This window comes from Coregonus lavaretus, assembly GCF_964263955.1.
Source record: "Coregonus lavaretus genome assembly, chromosome: 21".
Classification (NCBI taxonomy): Eukaryota; Metazoa; Chordata; class Actinopteri; order Salmoniformes; family Salmonidae; genus Coregonus; species Coregonus lavaretus.
In genome coordinates this window covers 8441104-8459757 of record NC_140008.1, presented here as the reverse complement: position 1 = coordinate 8459757, position 18654 = coordinate 8441104, and the positions used below count along the sequence as shown (strand labels likewise).

Genomic DNA, 18654 nt, shown 5'->3' with positions numbered 1-18654 from the left:
GGTGTCCACATCACTAAGGAATTAACATGGTCCACACACACCAACACAGTTGTGAAGAAGGCACTACACCGCCTCTTCCCCCTCAGGAGGCTAAACAGCTTTGGCATGGGCTCTCAGATCCTCAAAAAGTTATACAGTTGCACCATTGAGAGCATGACTGGCTGCATCACCGCTTGGTACGGCAACTGCTTGGCATCCGACCGCAAGGCACTACAGGGTAATGCGTATGGCCCATTACATCACTGGAGCCGAGCTCTCTGCCATCCAGGACCTCTATACCAGGCGGTGTCAATCCAACCAATCCAACCAACACTAAACTGTGGTTGCGTTTCCATGCTCAGACGTTGCATGCATCAACCAATGGTTGGGTGCCACGTCATCGACTGTGATGTCGTACACCAAAATTGCTATAACATATGATGTGGTTAGCTGATACGTAAAATACCTATCCAGGCGTTGTAAGATCTGGCAGGCATCAGCAATGCCTGGGCAGAGGAACGCGCCCATAATCTACAGCATTTTAAAACTTTAAACTGGTTCAATGCACAAATAAATCAGCACAATCAACTTTTTTGTTTTTTCAAATTGGCAGCGTCTTGGATCAATTATTTTTTTCAAGTTGTATTAGTCGTATGTACAGGATACACATGGTGTACACTGTCCAATGAAATGCTTACTTCCTTCTCGACAATGCAACAACAATAAGAAATAAGAAAATATAAGAATACGAACATAAAGTAAATGGCTCAGTAGAATAGAATAGACATTTTAGCACCAGTATAATACAGGAAGGCACAATTTACTGTACAATATTTATACGTATCAAGGAACGGGGGATTAGGAGGCAAGTGTTTAAACTGTGCAGTATTAGCAGTAGTAGATAAGAGTCTGGTAGCAGAAGTTTGATGTGATGTATGTGTAGCAGTGGAAACTGCTGAGGGTAGGACGGCTCATAATAATGGCTGGAATGGAGAACGGAATGGTATCAGACACGTGGTTTCCATGTGGTTGATGACATTCCAATGACTCCATTCCAGCCATTATTATGAGCCGTCCTCCCCTCAGCAGCCTCCACTGATGTGTAGCATGAATGTATATATGTGTGTGTGTATGTTTCCTTAGTAAATAAGAGTCTGCCCAGCTGGATCATGTATACTGTGCTAATGACGATACAAAAAAAGAGTAACGGAGAGCAATGTACAATAGGATGAACTGAGCCAACAAGGCATTTGTGGTAAGTGCATGGGGGCCGCCATCTTTATGCACTTCTGCTATTCTGATCTTTTGCCCAATTATTGGCAAAAGAGCTGATCTGATTGGTCAAAAGACCAATTAGTGGAAAAATAATCAGAATTTGCTTTTGAGTTGTTAAAAGGAAGTTGTAGTTCATTTTAATTGTATGGTTTCCAGTTGCCATTCCAGTCTGAACAGTCTGCAAAGTGTTTGGCACAAGCTGCACATCTATAAATGATAGATTCTTTCATGCGCTAAAGTGGAGTGAAGTCTGTGAGGTTCCTTCCAACCTTTCCATCCGCTTATTTTTTGTTCCCATAACCTGCCACATTAATTCTCCTAAACTGCTATGTTAACAAACCACCAGTGCCGACAAACCATCACTATCACCACACCTGTTTTTGCACGACACAATTACCTATTTTAATTGTATGTGATTTTATTGGGCTTCATAATTAGATCACATCACACATTAGTAATTTAATGTGAATCTGAAAATCTGAATATGCCCGATTATGCAAACATTATGTTATCTCTCCCTCCCTCCCTCCCCCCTCCCCCCTCTCCCTCCCCCCCTCCCCCCTCTCCCTCCCCCCACTCTCTCTCTCTCTCTCTCTCTCTCTGTCTCTCCCTCTTTAACTCTTTCCCTCCCTACCCCACTCCCTCCCTCCCTCCCTCTCCCCTCTCCTCTCTCCCCTTCTCTCTCTTTCCCTCCCTCCCCCTCTCTCTCTCCCTCCCTCTATATTTCCCTCCCTAACCCCCCTCTGTCTCCCACCCTCTCTCCCCCTCCATCTCTCCCTCTCCCTCCCCCTCCATCTCTCCCTCTCCCTCCCTCCCACCCTCTCTCTCCCTCCCACCCTCTCTCTCTCCCTCCGTCTCTCCTCCCTCTCTCTCCCACCCTCTCTCCCTCCGTTTCTCCTCTCTCTCCCACCCTCTCTCTCTCCCTCTCTCCATCTCTCTTTCCTTCCCTCCCCCTCTCTCTCTCCACCCTCTGCCCCTTATCACACAATGGGAAAATCTCAATAGTGTCTCCTCGCAACCTCTCTCCTCACCTCCTTCTCAAAACCCATTGAAGGAGAAAGTCAGAGGGGCGGGATCTCTGGCTTTCTCATCCAATGGGTTTTGAGAAGGAGGCGTGGAGAGAGGATGCGAGGAGGATGCAATTGAGATCCTCCCACAGATAGGCTGGCTATGCCTAGACAACACATTCATAAACGGGCTGACGCTAGGCTGCGACTGTGGACGGAGAACAGAAGAGCAAATTTCATCCCAAATATAATACGAGGTGTTCGTTTGATTAAAACGGACACAACATTCTAGAGTTTGGCCTCACTTGACCAGCGTAGGTTACACTATGGAGATCCAGAGCGTGGAATAGAGACGGACCGAGTAGCCTATCATATCTAAACCGATGATGAGCGGAGTTACCTCTGGCACAGGCTCGGCTTCGTGCCGCTTCGCCCAGTACTTCGTGGTATGTGGATTGGACACGGAGACTGGTCTAGAACCCGAAGAATTAGCTGGTAAATATTGTTTTTTATTGATAGCCTATTAGAACATAATATAGAATAACAAAAAAAAAACGTTAACTCGAAAGCGAAATCACCGAGAGGTCTTCAATCAATTGACCGTCCAAGCCTTTTTTTTAGCGAGCCCAGTCATGTGAGAAGTGCAATGGTGCCTATCCATCCAGTGTCAGTGAGACGTCAGGAAAACAGCTGAGATTGTGAAGGTCAGCTGGGAGTGTTTATTGTCGTGACGGTCACAGCCGAGCAGATATAGAAATCCCTTAATGAAATCATCAGATTGCCTTCTCAATCACTACATATTTAACCAAATGCCGTTTTGACTGATGAGCAACTCCAGTCCTCGTGGCCGGAGTGGTGTCACACTTCCTCCCCCCTCCATTCCTAACAAACAGCTGAAAAGTATTAATTGAAGATCATGTTTAGTTGATTATTGGAGTCGAGTGTATTTACTGGGGCTGAGGGAAAAGTGTGACACCAATCATGCCCCGGACAACTGGAGTTTTCCATCCCTGGCCTATATAGATCCACGATTATAACATAATGTTTTGTGTTTTTATTGTCATTATAAAGTCCGCTGAACACTACCCACATCACTCCTTGGGGGATGTGGTTGTGTAGTTATTAGAGGAGGTAGGCTGATACCAACCATGTAGGCCAGGGTATTCAACTTTTACCCTATGACAGGGATGGGCAACTCACTTCCCCATTCCTAGCAAAGACTTCTGATTTAAACTAATTACATTTTAAAACTGAAAATCATTATTAGTTGATTATTGGAATCGGGTGTGTTAGCTGGGGCTAAAGTGTGACACCAGTCAGGCCCCTGAGGACTGAAGTTGCCCATACCTGCCCTACGAGATCCGGAGCCTACTGGTTTTCTGTTCTACCTGATAACAGAAGAAAACAATCTGAAAAGGAGTGAGATGAACTTGTACTATCCGAACTTGTCCGACAAATGCAAAAAAACAAAAACATTTCGAAACATTTGGTACCATAATCAATGAACATGACCCAGGCTAGTAGCACACAAGTCCACCACAGGATGGGACAGGGAGGCGGATGGTGGTCTGTGATAAGACTGGAATCATCAGGGGAGGAGATTAACTGGGGCTGGGGCAGAGCCACCCAAGAGTTTAGTCTGCTTTGTGTTTTCCATGGGAAAAATATTGCGATACTGTTATCGTCACCGCCCTAAGCAGTGAACACGGCCCTGGCTGCCAGTCTGTTTCTTCTGTAGCCAACTCCTTTGTGGTTGTTATAGCCTACCAATGGGCAAGAGCCTCTTCTGGTCAGGTCACCTGGATGCAGTGGTGGAGTGAGTCAGATTGCCATGGCGACCATGACAGTCAACCACAGTGATGCCGCGGTCGTGCCTGAAACCTGAGGGGGGAAGTGGTCTCTTCCAGAGCTATATGGCTAGGCTCTTTCATGACATTATCTCTAAGAGAAAAGACACACCGCGAAGATGAATGGCTAAAGCAGTGGGTGGCCTTCCTATCGGCTCTGACCAGAATATCGGAAGTCATTTTTCTGTTGAATCTTCATTTTCTGTTAAATGTTGAATTGCCGCCGTTCGTTCTCACCCAGCAGGCAATCGCTAGTTAATCACAGCCACCCGCTGCTTTTAGCAAATCGTCTTCATGGTGTAGCTTTTCCTGAATCCTCCTTTATCTCATTCCATATATGAGATAAAGTGTGTGTGTGAAATATAACATTTGTATGGTTAAGAGGTTGTTGGTACAGAAATGGCTATAAAATAGAGTTTCCTCTTTACAGCCCTCAGGTTGTTGACACCAGCAGGATTAAAAGGGAGGGTGCTGGGAGAGAGTCCCTATGGTGTGTAAATGGTAGGCTATATTGCAAGCTCTGGTATATTGGATTCTCAATACTAAGTCCTCAGTGAGGAAGAGGCAAGCTTATGTGTTCTATTCAGAATAGAACAATCTGCACCATCTTCCCACTGCCTCTCTGTCATTGTCAAATCACAGAACACACACAGTCACACCCTGTATTCTTTGTGGAGGTGGGGGAGAAGGACAGGGGAGGGAGCATCCAAGGCAGAGTAGATCCCCAGGGAACATGGCGGGGTGGTAACCGGACACATTTAACCCTCTGACTGTCGTCATGCAGCCTAGCTAGCCTAGTGTTTGTGTCAGGATGTGAAAATGAAAAACCCCATCCTTACACTACCCCCCTTCACATTCACAAGAGGATCACCTGATCAGACTGCGTAGTGAAAAGGAAAGGACAGCACTTAGTATTACTGTTAGTTAGAAGCTCATTTTCTTGTGTGTGTGTATTGGACAGTAGTGATGGCAGGCTCCCTGCTGGGGGGGATCTGGCCTTCACCTATCTGCTTATGTAACATCAGGTCTTACTAATCTCTGCTCCAGCCGGGGGCTGCACTCTGCCTTTCAGGGATTTGTGTGCGTGCTGGTAGATAAATGTGTTTCTTTGAGGGGTGTGTGTGTCTGCATATCTGTCGATGGTGAATGTTTTTTTTTTTTCCAGATATGTTTTTTTTTCTCGTGTTTGTAATTGGAGAGTGTCTTCAAATAAACAATCTGCTCTTGTTGGCCTCTCAATAGATGCCTCTGTGTTTCTGCAGCCCTAATCAAATTTCACATGACGTTCCCGGTTGGAATGCCGGGTCACCATGGTTTCAGCTCCTGGCTCCGAGCGGACTGGTGACTGTCACAGGGAATGACATCGGTGTCAGACGGGAACCACAGTGGGATGTTCAGTGACACTGAAATGTCGTGTGTGATATCACTGGATCAAAAAGGCTTTTTTCAGAATAAACATTAAAGGTGTGTCAAGGAGGAACGTTTAGAGTCTTATAGCCTATTACAACCATGCTTAAAGTGATCATGAACACAGCCTGCAATTAATTTGTTTTTGTTTTGATTGGAGAAGGAAGACTAGGATGGACTGTAAAAATCCCTATTGAAGTCCAATTAGGCTATGCTCAATACAATTGAATATGAAAGGCTGGCGATTATACATTGCGTTTTTATCTTGTGAACTCTTCGTTGCTTCTGTAACCAATCAATGATCAAACCCGAGTCGTCCATTCTTGAGAATGTGTTATCCCTCTGAGCTAAAGCCTTCACAAGGTTAGATATCATTTGAGAAAGGATAGTTCAGCAAACCACCCCGATACATTTATTCAACCAGGAGACCGGCGTAGGAGATTCTTATAATTGAGACGGTGTCTGCTCATTCTGTCTTTTCATCTCTCAACCCACCTCCATCTCTCTCTCTCTCTCTCTCTCGTTCTCCTCCCCCTCGTCTGTCCATCCGTGGGTGTGACGAATTGAATGTGGTTAGGCAAAGATGAAATGCATCTCTCTACTCACTCATCCAGTCATCCCTGTCTCGATCTGTCCGTTTGAAGGATGGAAAGCTGCGCATGACTGTTAATCATACGTTCAAATATCTATCAACCGTGAAATGTCAGCTGTTTCATCATAGGCCTCTTTTGTCTTTAGGTGTCAGATCCGTCCTCTCTGTTTGTCTGCATATCTACTGTATGAGAGAACTGGGTGTTTTTACACTTTAGAGTAAGCCTACTAGGATCCGATGAAATTGTATGTGTTTGGAATCTTCTTTAACATCACAAACACTACATCTATAGACTAATGAAAACCAGATGTCATCCTGTGATCAATCAGCAATGTTCATTAGGGCACACCGTATCAAAATGTTTTTAAAACGTTTCGCAACAAACCAAGTCAAACCTTTTTTTATTGGACAAGGTCTGGTAGTGCCTTCCCATTTGATAGAGTTTTCTTCTGTAAGTGTGCCTGCTGAAAAAAGACTCCAGTTTCATAATGAAATGGTAATATGTGGCATAACATGGTGTCGTCCTCTTACTGAGGCTGAGCGCTGTCGTGACTCTGACTAAACGCCCCTTGAGAAATCCATCCATCCATGCTGGAGTGGGATCCTGTGGTGTTGAGATTCCACGCAGTGTCTGGGAGACAGTGACGTTGCAGTGTCTGGAGTGGAACTGTGAGACTGAGGCCTTCTTCCAATGCGAATTAACTTTATCCTTCATTCTTTCTGTCTTCTGTTCTTTGTCCTTCCTTCCTCTGAGTAAACACTGATCCCTCATGACAGAAGTGGTGTGAGCATACATGTACGTAGGAGAATCAAGCTTTCGCTGGTGTTACTTCATGAAGGGATCAATGCGTTTTGGTAGTGTTTTACCATGGCCAGCAGATCTTTTGTGGTCTCTCTGGAGTGGGCTGAGCTGATTTCACAGTGCTTTGGGGGAGATGTCTAGTTGGGGGATGATGATGATGATGATGGTAGTCACACAGCCTAACCGAGGCACCGTTTTCATCTTTCATCCACAGAACCATAACAAGCCACCCTCCCCCTTTCTTTTCCTCCATCTCTCCATCCCACTTCTCTTTCTGTCAGTTGAACCCTCTCGCCTCCTACCTTCCTCTTTCTCTCGTTCTCTCTCCCCTAAAAATCTTTCTTTTAATGTGGTCAGCAACTTCTTAATATTTCACTTCAATCTCTGACACAACACTCCGGAAGCTAAAAAACATCAGCGTACCATTCATTCACCAGTGCACTATTCATTTCAAGTGTTTTATGTTTAAATGGGTCATGGTAAGCCATTCGAAGAACAGGTTCAGCACTGAGCAGTGAAACCCAAATTACAATCCCAGGCATGGTCTGGATTAAATACAGCTTTCGCACAGATGTTTGATGTTGCCTCGTGTGTGTGTGCATGCGCATTGTACATTGTGTGATCCCCAATGGCTGGCTGAGTGTGTGTGTGTGTGTGTGAATGTTCACCTAACGTAGTGGGTAAGAGCGTTGTGCCAGTAACAGAAAGGACGCTGGTTCTAATCTCCGGGCCGACTAGGTGAAAAATCTGTCGATGTGCCCTTAAGCAAGGCACTTAACCCTAATTTCTCCTGTAAGTCGCTCTGGATAAGAGCATCTGCTAAATGACTCAAATGTAAATGTAACTAATTGCGTCAGCTGATGACTGTCTTCTTCAAGGCCATGGCAACCGTAACGCCAGCAGAAACGGCTACCATGGCAACCAGACATCGTTCTCCTCTTGACAACGAGGCCCTGAGGAAGCTCGAAGGCCTGGTAGATAAACACAAAGACCACACTGTGACGCCTCATCACATCTCTGCCTGCCGTGTCCCTTGATTTAAAATCAAAATAGAGGATCGGTACGGTACAACACTCGGCAAGATGGTGTCGTTTTTAATACCAGCTCTGATTCTCTTCCTTATCACACTGATATCCAACATGGCTGCCCTGTCCTCAAAACATTGCATGTGTACAACCCACCCACCTGGGTCGTATTCAATAGGGCACACCGTAGCAAAATGTTACGCAATTCTTATTGGACATGTTCTGGTAGTCCCTCCCCATTTCAGGCCATTTTGTTCCTAGTGAATAGGACCCAGGCTTCATTACTACCCACCCACCGGCATCATTTCAAAGCAAAGCAACCCTCAGTTTTGATCAGTCTATTGCCTTCGGCATCCTTTCTGTTCTCGGCTTTCCGTGCGTCATCGGAGAAGCAGGTGGAATGCTGGAATCTGGCTGGATAAGTGGATATGCGTCAAAGCAAGCATTAGATTGTAAGATGTGTTTTTGAGCAGCGAGTGTTGCTCTTCCTGCTCTGTGTGTGTGTGTGTGTGTGTGTGTGTGTGTGTGTGTGTGCGCGCATCCAAATGCCAGACAGAGTAGTAATGGGGAGAGTGGTGCACTCAAGGGAAGGAGAGTGACGGTGTTCCTTTAAATGAGGTAGTGTGAGTACTCACCAGTGTCTTACACACACGGCATATGGTTTACTATCCTTGTGGGGGCCTAACAGCTTATTCCCATTCAAAATCCTATTTTCCCTAACCCTTAATTGTAAACCTAAATTAGCCTTTTTCCTCGTGGGGACGTGGGAAATGTCCCCACTAGGTAAAATGTTCCTTGTTTTACTATCCTTGTTGGGACTTTTGGGGACCACGAGGATAGTAATACACACACGCAGACACACACATACACACACACACATACACACACACATACATACATACATACACACACACGCAGACACACACACACACACACATACACACACACACACACACACACACACACATACATACATACACACACACACGCAGACACACACACACACACACACACACATACACATACACAGAGCTCTCTTTATGTAACTGGAGAAGGCAGCTGACATGGGACAGTGAGGGAGGCAGGAGATGCATCAGGCAGACAAGGTAATACATCAAGGTCAGAGGAAGTGTGTGTGTATGTCACTGGTGACGCACTCAAACGGCCTCTAATTTTTAAAGGAATTCTATCCTTCCCTTCATCCAAACCAAGGATGGTCTTTTTTTTATCAGGCCCCAAGTTCAACATGTACCGTTAATTTGGGATGCATTCTGTGCATTGCTTCTGCTTCTACAACATCTTTACTCATTCTCAGCGTGAGGGGATGAGGGAGTTGTAGCTGCTGTGAAAGCTCCTCTGGGGTGGTTGTGATATAGTCTGGGCCTCCCAGGGCTTCCCCTCTTCACTGTAGAACCACCCCTCTGTCTCACCCCTCTGTCTCACCCCTCTGTCTCACCCCTCTGTCTCACCTTTCTACATTTTCTACTAGCCCGGTCTGAAAATGGCGGTCTACCTTAAAATCCATCTCTGGTCTCAACCCTCTACTCTACGATCTCACCTCTAGCTCAATAAAGGGATTCAACACACACAGGGTTTTTATCTGGTGTCAGATGAAGGGTAAATGGTTGTGCTCTCTGATATTAAATCCTGACCCTGTCTGGTAACCGCCGTGTTCTCTGCCATGTCCCCTTATTAAGAATTCAGTGCGATGATGAAGGTCACTTGTCCCTCTGATTTTGTCTGTGCCAGTATTGCAACGTTGACATACTCACTCTTTCTTTGTCTCTACCCGCCCTCTCTCGCCACTCTTATTTCAACATCTGTCTATCTCTCATCTCTTTCCTAGGTGAGAGCTTTGAGCAGAGCCCCCTCCAGAGGTCCTTCAAGTCCAAGGTTCTGTCCCACTACCCTGAGAGCACAGACAGGAGTCCCTTCAACAGAGATGCAGTCAACATGGTAAGATAGTGGAGCTAGGATATGTTTAGAGAACTTAATATACATAGAAAAGGGTTAAGTCTGTATTTTTATGCCATTTGGGCTGTTTTAGCCCTTTCTAGAGATGGTTGTCGTGTGTGCATGTGAAAACGGCTTCATTTATTGCGTTCATTACAAGAAAATGTGTTTATGTTGAATTACAGTACATCTTATTGTGGACATTCTGTTGTACATGTGTTTTACACAGAATAGGGGACTTTATATCTGTTTGTGCACCATTGTTTGTTATTGTATGTTTCTGGGCTTTTTCTTGGGTTAAACAATGCAAATCTGTCAGCGTAAATGAGTAATTGAACCAATTGAAAGTAATAAACAAAAAGCTGATGGTTTGTCACTGCTGTGACATCACTTTTTTTTTTTTGTTCTCCTGTACCACAATGCGTTTCTCTTTTTTATGCAAATCAGATAATGTTTTCTGTTTTCAAGTGTTAACATTTTTAACAAGGATGTATAGATTTTTGTAACATTTGTATCCTTCAAAATGTATGTAATTTTAATTTAAAAAATAGTTGTTTTATGGCACAATATTGTATAAACAAGTCTGGATAATGAAAGCACTAGGCAGGAACTCGACAGCATCGAATTTAAATGAACCAATAAACAAACAGTTTTTCATGAAGCTAAAGCCTGTTGTGAGCAGTCTTCCTACAGACACTAAAGTACTTTGTAACAGATGGCTAGAGCACCTTTTCACGGAGCCACAATCAGATCTGACTCTCTCTCCACAAATAAGGCCCCTTGGATTTTAAAAGTATTTTTTTTACCCCTTTTCTTCCCCAATTTCGTGATATTCAATTGATAGTTAGTCTTGTCCCATCGCTGAAACTCCCATACGGACTCGGGAGAGGCGAAGGTCGAGACCCATGCGTCCTCCGAAACACGACCCTGCCAAGCTGCACTGCTTCTTGACACACTGCTCGCTTAACCCGGAAGCCAGCCGCACTAATGTGTCGGAGGAAACACCGTACACCTGGCAACCGAAGGAGCATGCATGCGCCCGGCCGCCACAAGGAGTCGCTAGAGCGCAATGGGACGAGGACATCCCAGCCGGCCAAACTCTCCCCTAACCCAGACGACGCTGGGCCAATTGTGCGCCGCCTCATGGGAGTCGCGGCCGGCTGCGACACAGTCCGGGATCGAACCCGGGTCTGTAGTGACGCCTCAAGCACTGCGATGCGAATAAGGCTAGTCTTCAATATTGTTTGTCAGAATGGACGCTCTTCAGAATGATTTGACCCCTCTCATCCCTGTCCATAATTTCTGTGTTTGTCATTCTTTCTGTACCCCTTCATCCTTTCCTTTCGCTCTCCACCTTTTCTCTTTTTTCCTCTGATGTCCTCTAAAACATCCCAACTCACTCTTCCATCGGCATCTCTCCCACCACCTCATTATCCTCCTCCCTCCATCTTTCTCAGTTTCTTTCCCCCATATCACCTCATCCCATGTCTCTCTTTTCCTCCCTTCATCTCTCGTTCTCCATATTCCTCCGTCCTCTCTCTCTCTTCACCTCTTTTTCTCCATCTCTCTCGAAACTCCCTCCTCCTCATATCTCTCTCTCTCTTTCCCCAGCTCTGCATGCCGCGGGGCCTGTCGTTCCGTAGTCAGGCGGACAGCCGCGAGCCCCGCTTCCACTCCTTCACGGTCGCTCGGGACGACGGCACACACTCCTACGGCTTTGTGCACACATACTATGAGGAGGTGACGAGTGCCCAGATCACCGCGGCGATGCAGACCCTCCATCAGATGCACCACGTGGAGCATCACTCCATCTCTTCTTCATCTCCCTCTTCCTCCGCCTCCTCCCCCTCCACATCCAGCATGGACTCTCTGGTGAGCAGCCTGGACGAGTCAGACACCGCTTCCCTGGCAGAGCACCCCCTATCGGCTTGTTTGGGCTGCGCGGCGGGCTCCTTCCAGCCGGCTCGGGACACCCTGTACGCCTCCAAGGCCCTCTGCCTCCTGACGCCCCTCGCCTTCCTCCTCGCCGCCCGCCACTTCCTGTCCCAGCTGCACCAGGCGGTGACGTCGCACGCCGCCCCGCCGCTACCCCTGGAGAGCTACATCCACAACATCCTGTATGAGGTGCCCGCGCCCCCGCCCGGTCGGTCGCTCCGGTTCCACGGGGTCCAGGGGCCCATCATGTGCCAGCAGCCCGGCCCGGAGGAGCTCCCGCTGGGGGACTACCCACTGGGAGAGGCCTTCTCTCTGCTGGGGGTGGAGAACCTGGTGAGACTGCTCACCTCCGTGCTACTGGAGACCCAGGTCCTGCTTTACTCACAAGGTAAGGACCAAAAGACCAGGCAGCATTCACTGAAAGATCAACAACCTAAGTTGTTTCGATTCTTTAATTTATTTTCTAACCTTCACCCAAAAGTGTGCACTTGTTCAATTCCCATCATGCACTTAAATGTATTAGATCGGTGCAAGCATGACTCTAGGGAGTTGCCACCATATTCCCAATCCTTACACTAGTCCAGTGTTTCCCAACTCCAGTCCTCCAGTACCGACAACAGCACACGTTGTTGTAGCCCCAGACAAACGCAACTAATCATCAAGCCCTCAATTTGTTTAATCAGGTGAGTTTGTCAGGGGCTACAACAAAAATGTGTACTGTTGGGGGTACTGGAGTTGGGAAACACTGGACTAGTGTAAGGATTGGGAATATGGTGGCAACTCCCTAGAGTCATGCTTGCACCGATCTAATACTACTAGTCCATGGAGTGTATGAGTGTATACTTTTGAGATTCAGACCACAGCCTAATCACAACTAAAACTTCACCACAACAATTCAACACATGTATCCATGATATGAGTACCACCCAGGGTCAAATTCCTCAAATCGGCAACAATTAAAATGTCACTCAATCTCCCCCCCTCCGTCTCTGTCTCCATACTACCAAAGGTTGACGACAACAACTTAACAACAATTCAACACGTTAGTATACCAAGGTCAAATTCCCTCAGTCTTTCCATCTCTCTGTCTCCAGACTACCAGCGGTTGATGACTCTGGCAGAGGGCATCACCACCCTGCTGTTCCCGTTCCAGTGGCAGCATGTCTACCTGCCCATCCTACCGGCGCCCCTGCACCACCTCCTGGATGCACCCGTGCCCTTCCTCATGGGTATCCAGCGGAGGGACGGCACCCAACGCTCCACTCTGGATCTGTCCCATGAGGTACAGTATTAGAATGGCATGTACTTAGTACTTAGTCATTTGTGTTTGGGACTGTAGCCATGTAATGGACACCTTTTTTATACACATTTTGACCCTCGAAATGGCTTTATTTAACCAGTGAACTTATTGAGAACACATCTTCTTTAATAACCACCTGACCAAGAGGGAGACTTTAATAACCACCTGACCAAGAGGGAGACTTTAATAACCACCTGACCAAGAGGGAGACTTTAATAACCACCTGACCAAGAGGGAGACTTTAATAACCACCTGACCAAGAGGGAGACTTTAATAACCACCTGACCAAGAGGGAGACTTTAATAACCACCTGACCAAGAGGGAGACTTTAATAACTACCTGACCAAGAGGGAGTGATGATAAATCTATTTAACTTGAGATGCAGTAGGACAAACAATGTTCTCACTCATTCCAAAGTTCCTATTTCTCTATTAAGAATGGGAGGTTGCTGAATCTACATACCTAGTTTGTGAGTTTTAAATCCACTATTCAATCACAATTCTACTTGCTTTACCACATGGAATTTGAAGCATTTTAGTTCACATTCTCTAGCATTCTAGTAGGCATTGTGATACACATTTTGACAGGCATTCACTGACCTTGCAAAACCTTCCAACAAGCTTTCGAGCACAGTCTAATGTAAGCCATTCTAATAAAATACATTCCAGTACGCATTGTAACACAGTGAAAAGAGCATTGTAACATTTGCTGCATTCTTGCAGTGCCTGTACTAATTAATCCTATTATGGTTGCATATTAATATCCCCCTGCTCTCTAGTGCTGGCGAAATATAGAAATTCACGCATCTCCTCCGGCGAGCTCCTCCGCTTCTCCCTTCTCTCCCCAAATCCAAAAATCACACCATGCTGCATAAGCGTTTTGCTAGGTTTGCATCCCAAATGACACCCTATTCCCTATATAGTGCACTACTTTTGACCAGAGGGCTTTATGTAGGGTATAGGATGCCATTTAGGATTTGAAGTGGTAAAGCCGGCCCATAAATGCACCAGGAGAAGGAGAGAGCTGAGCCTTTCCAGAGAAATCAGACAATGTGAATAATGAACAGTTTATTTCTGGATGTGTTTTGAGAGGATAAGGGTGACACAGTAGGTAGCAATGGAATGCACACTATGCAGATAGCAGAACGCATCGAGAGCGTGTCCTGTCGTATAAAATATCTTTCTACAATCCCCTCCTTGTAGTTCCAGCCTTCCATCAGGATTGAAGGGTTTTATCTGTATTCTTATCCAAAGACATTTAGCTTTTTTAACAGCACATAGATTTGTTTTGATGGAATTTAGCTGATGCATCACAGTGGAATGTCCACAGATTTAGTCATGGTGAATTGGGTCACCATACTGCGAGGGCGGGGTTTATTATAGAGGGTTTATGTTGCCTTTCCCATGAGAAGAGGAGCAACGAAGCGTTTTAATCAGATCACCCTTTTAAAGGCAAATTCTACGTTATTTACAGACATGTTTGATCACTTAAATTAACGATACCCATTGATCATACTCGTTCTTGAAGAATATCACTTTGTCTTGTTGTTTTTCAAGTTGAGGAGTGGCCTTTACACTAGTACTGTAAACAAACGGTAGTCTGTGTGAATCAGTCTCACCACATCCAGTTAAGAAAAAGCACCATGTTTTTGGCGTAACGTCAGTGCTGTGTTTGGACACTAAAGCAGAGCACACTGTCGACGCTGTTGAATGGGATTTGGTGTCAGTCTCTGACGTAGTTCTATGTGCCAGGCCAGTGCCTGCTTGGCTTCTCTCCAGAGATTGATTCATTTCTCTGACTGTTTTGGCATTTATTTAAAAAGTTGTCTGTGAATCAGGTTATGTGCATGAAACTTAGCCTGGTCCCTGATCTTTTTTTGCTGTTTAGCCAACTCCAATGGTCAGAGTTGGCTAAACAGCACAACGAGATCTGGGACCAGGCTACGTAAAACTAGTATATGTAGTCCCCTGTAGCTCAGTTGGTAGAGCATGGCGCTTGCAACGCCAGGGTTGTGGGTTCGTTTCCCACGGGGGGCCAGTATGAAAATGTATGCACTCACTGACTAAAATGTAAATGTATATGCCAAGAGAGATGGGCCATAGAGGGGGCGTTTTGAGAGGGGAAGGAGGGGGGAGGTTAAAGGAGAGACGTAGGAAAAGTGTCCTCAACTCCCTAACTTCAAATCAAAGGGTGTAGATGGAGTGAGAGGAATCACATCTCTGCAGCTGCTCACTCACACTACGTCTCCCATGCTCCCCTGGGGCAGTACTTGTCAGAAGGTCATGGTGTTGCTGCGTAGACAACTGCTTAAGTAAGCCTTGTCTGAGCCAGGATGGCCCATATTACAGGAGACAGTCACCTGTTTCTGTAATTTGAGGCAGCTTGATGTACAAGTACACCCCCGTGGACATGACACTAGCTTGCCGCAGGGCCTTAACCGTCGATCCATCTTGCTGAGTGCCAAGCAGAGACACCGGACCCATTTTTTGTCTTTGGTATGACTTGAACAGGGATCGAACCCCCAACACCCTAACCACAAGGCCACTAAGTTCATCTGACAACACACATCCTTACAGATGACTGTTGTACTTCATCAGTACAGTTGTGGGCCCTAAAAAGTTAGGCTAGTTCGCACCACAGTATTTACAGAACAATTGCCTCAATGTGTGTGCAACACAGGACTCTAGTGTCTCCGGTTCAGGGTGGTAACTCATAGGAGCTATATGCTTAAAAATTGTTTACTATCCACAACTGTACCACTGCTTGACTAACCTTTTTTTTATTGGACCTGGATGTACAGAGGGTGCATCCCAATAACCTCTCTTAGCTCCTAAAGTGTCTATACGTTCACTACTCATCACAAATGTAAAAGCAACAGATTGGTGTTGTCATGGGCCAGAGGGAGTTTCCATAGACCAGTCATTTTCCTTTCAAAACCATGAAGGGAATTGAACAAGTGCCCACTTCGGGAGATATGAATTGAGACGCACCCAGTGTGTGCAGGCTTTTGTTCTAGCCAAGACTGTGAAGATCACTGTTACTTGCTCTGACAGGCCTATAACAATTAGCTAAATGTAATGTATGATGTGTATTCAGGGCCGGCTCCAGGCGCTTGCTGTTGAGAGTTTGAATAGTAGAACACACAAGCAGCAAGTTCCACATTTGGTTGTGCATCAGCAATTTTTTCTCTTGTTTTGTCAGTCACTGACAGTCACTCAATTAGCCATGTCAGTCACTGACAGTCACTCAATTAGCCATGTCAGCCCCCCCCCAAAAAAGATTGGTAGTTAGTCTAGCCAGTTATCTAAAACTTGTAGTAATCATGGCTGACTTCCTAACGGGCACGTGCCAAGGGGCCCTGACCTCCAGGGGGCCCCCATTTTAAATTCTGTAAGTCACTCTCACTCCGATATCATTAACATGGCAAAAAAAAGAGAAAAAAAAAAGAAAAGGAAATTTGCTTTAAAATGGCAACAATGTCTATGGCATAATGTGTTGAATTGCAGGAAATTAACTTAATATGTAAAATTTCTCTCCACCGTCAGGAGGGGGCCACTAGAAAAATGTGCCCACTTGGTGGGGGGGCCCCTACCAAATCTCGCTTAGGGCCCCCAAAAGGCTAGATGTATTGTAGTGGAGGCTGCTGAGGGGAAGTACGGCTCATAATAATGTCTGGAACGGAGCAAATGGAATGGCATCGCACCATGTGTTTGATGTATTTGATACCCTTCCACTCATTCTGCTCCAGCCATTACCCCGAGCCCGTCCTCCCCAATTTAAGGTGCCACCAACCTCCTGTGATGTATTGTAGCTTTGCTGTTTTTAACCTTTGCACATTTTTCCTATCCCCCTTTTTTGTAAGTGATAACAGCAATAGTTTGATAATGCTTCATATGCTAATATGTCAGAGTGTCTGTGCTAATCGTGGTCTAATGTCAACGAGCATGGTTAAATCGCTCTCTGATCTTAAAGGGATGTTTGCATACTTGGCCCTAATGCTATCAGTGGTAATCATCTCTGTACAGTCTGAATGATCTACATGAAGAAGAGTTGCTTGTTGCGCCACACTGCCAGGAATTCTCGTAGAAAACACTGATTATTTATTAGGACCTATTGATGGATCCTACTGACGTTCCGATTCCGCACGCTTCTCCCAAAGTATGCACTCCCTGTCATGGATTTAGCGATGATGGAAACTCCCTCCAGCCAATACTTAACTGCTAAGTCCATGATGGGGAGTGTGCATGTGTACACTTCGGGAAAGGTACCTTATTTGATAATGATAGTCATTATACAGATTCTTAAGTTTACTGTTGCCCCGCCCCCCCACTCCCAGGCCAATCTGTGCTTTGTGGACATTGACAACCACCGCGTGGATCCACCCGAGGACCTGCCCCTCTTCCCAGACCAGCCGGAGCTCGTCAAGGAGCTGAACGAGGTGCTGCTGCACTTCGGCCTCCAGCCATACGGGGGCACCACCACCACCAAGCCCGCCCCTGCCGCTCCCCCCTGCCTCAGCAGCCTAGTCCTGGAGGACCTGATGGAAGACCGGCGCAACGGGAACCTGGGAGGGGAGGAGTTGGCCGTGCTGGAACGACTGCAGGCACTGGCTAGGAGGTGTGGAGGAGGGGGGATGGCGGGAGGGAAGACACTGGGACGGGCGTTCCAGGAGGAAGAGGAGGAACTGAAGGCGGCTAAGATGAACGTGCAGCTGAGGGAGGTGTTCGCGGGGCGATTCACTTCCATGTTCGGGAGGTACGAAGAGTTTGTGATCCACAGCGCTCCCGACCTGGAGTCCTGGCTGGGCAACCGTGAGGGAATGAGCAACTTTGATAAGGTAATGGTGAAGATCGATCAACAATCACTCACTGAAGGAGGAATACCATAGACACTCATATCCATAGCCTACTCCTTCAGTCAGTAATGCTACATACATTGACAAGAAGCTCTCATTCAGGATAGAAGCAATATTCTACCACTGTTAGTGATTTCACTTGATAGTGATTTTATGTGACGCGTAAACGTTTTGTGTACTTGTGCATTTGCATCACCAGGGCTCTTTCCTGTCAGCACAGCCCGCCCCACACCGGCACTTCCTGTCTCGGTTCCTGGAGACGGCCATGTTTTCATCATTCGTGGACGGCAAGGTGTTATCTCGCTGGGCAGACCGGGAGCCACTGCAGCGCGTGTTTGACGGGCGCCTGGAGAGGGAGCGCCTCTACAACACGTTCGAGGACGATCCCGGCAACCGTCACTACAGGAAGTACACAGTACTCCATGAGTCAGGTGGGTTGGATTCAGGGGTGCTACAGTAGTACTCATTCAAGATTTCCCATTATTATTGCTAACTGCATGTGTTGGGGGCGAGCCCCCCCCCCCCCCCCCCCACGTACACCCATCTCTGGTTGTGTTCATTAGGGAATGCAACAGAATAAACAAATTAAAAAAAGCTTTTGTAACAGTACATGACAATGAGTGCTTCTTCTTGGAAAGGTTTAGATCACTGTTTCAGTCCAGTTTTGGGGGTTTGTT

At 46.3% G+C, this 18654-nt stretch overlaps 1 protein-coding gene across 1 annotated transcript in view; it reads left to right on the top strand.

Moving 5' to 3' along the window:
- The first annotated feature begins 2519 nt into the window (after nucleotides 1-2519).
- The window catches only part of LOC311148847 (DENN domain-containing protein 5B-like), a 40078-nt gene continuing 23943 nt past the window's right edge, over nucleotides 2520-18654 (top strand). The window contains exons 1-6 of the mRNA XM_084185844.1: nucleotides 2520-2756; nucleotides 9781-9890; nucleotides 11499-12210; nucleotides 12917-13104; nucleotides 17459-17959; nucleotides 18177-18408. Coding sequence (XP_084041970.1) covers nucleotides 2645-2756; nucleotides 9781-9890; nucleotides 11499-12210; nucleotides 12917-13104; nucleotides 17459-17959; nucleotides 18177-18408 — 1855 coding nt within the window. The 5' untranslated portion in view covers nucleotides 2520-2644. The remainder of the gene's footprint in view (nucleotides 2757-9780; nucleotides 9891-11498; nucleotides 12211-12916; nucleotides 13105-17458; nucleotides 17960-18176; nucleotides 18409-18654) is intronic.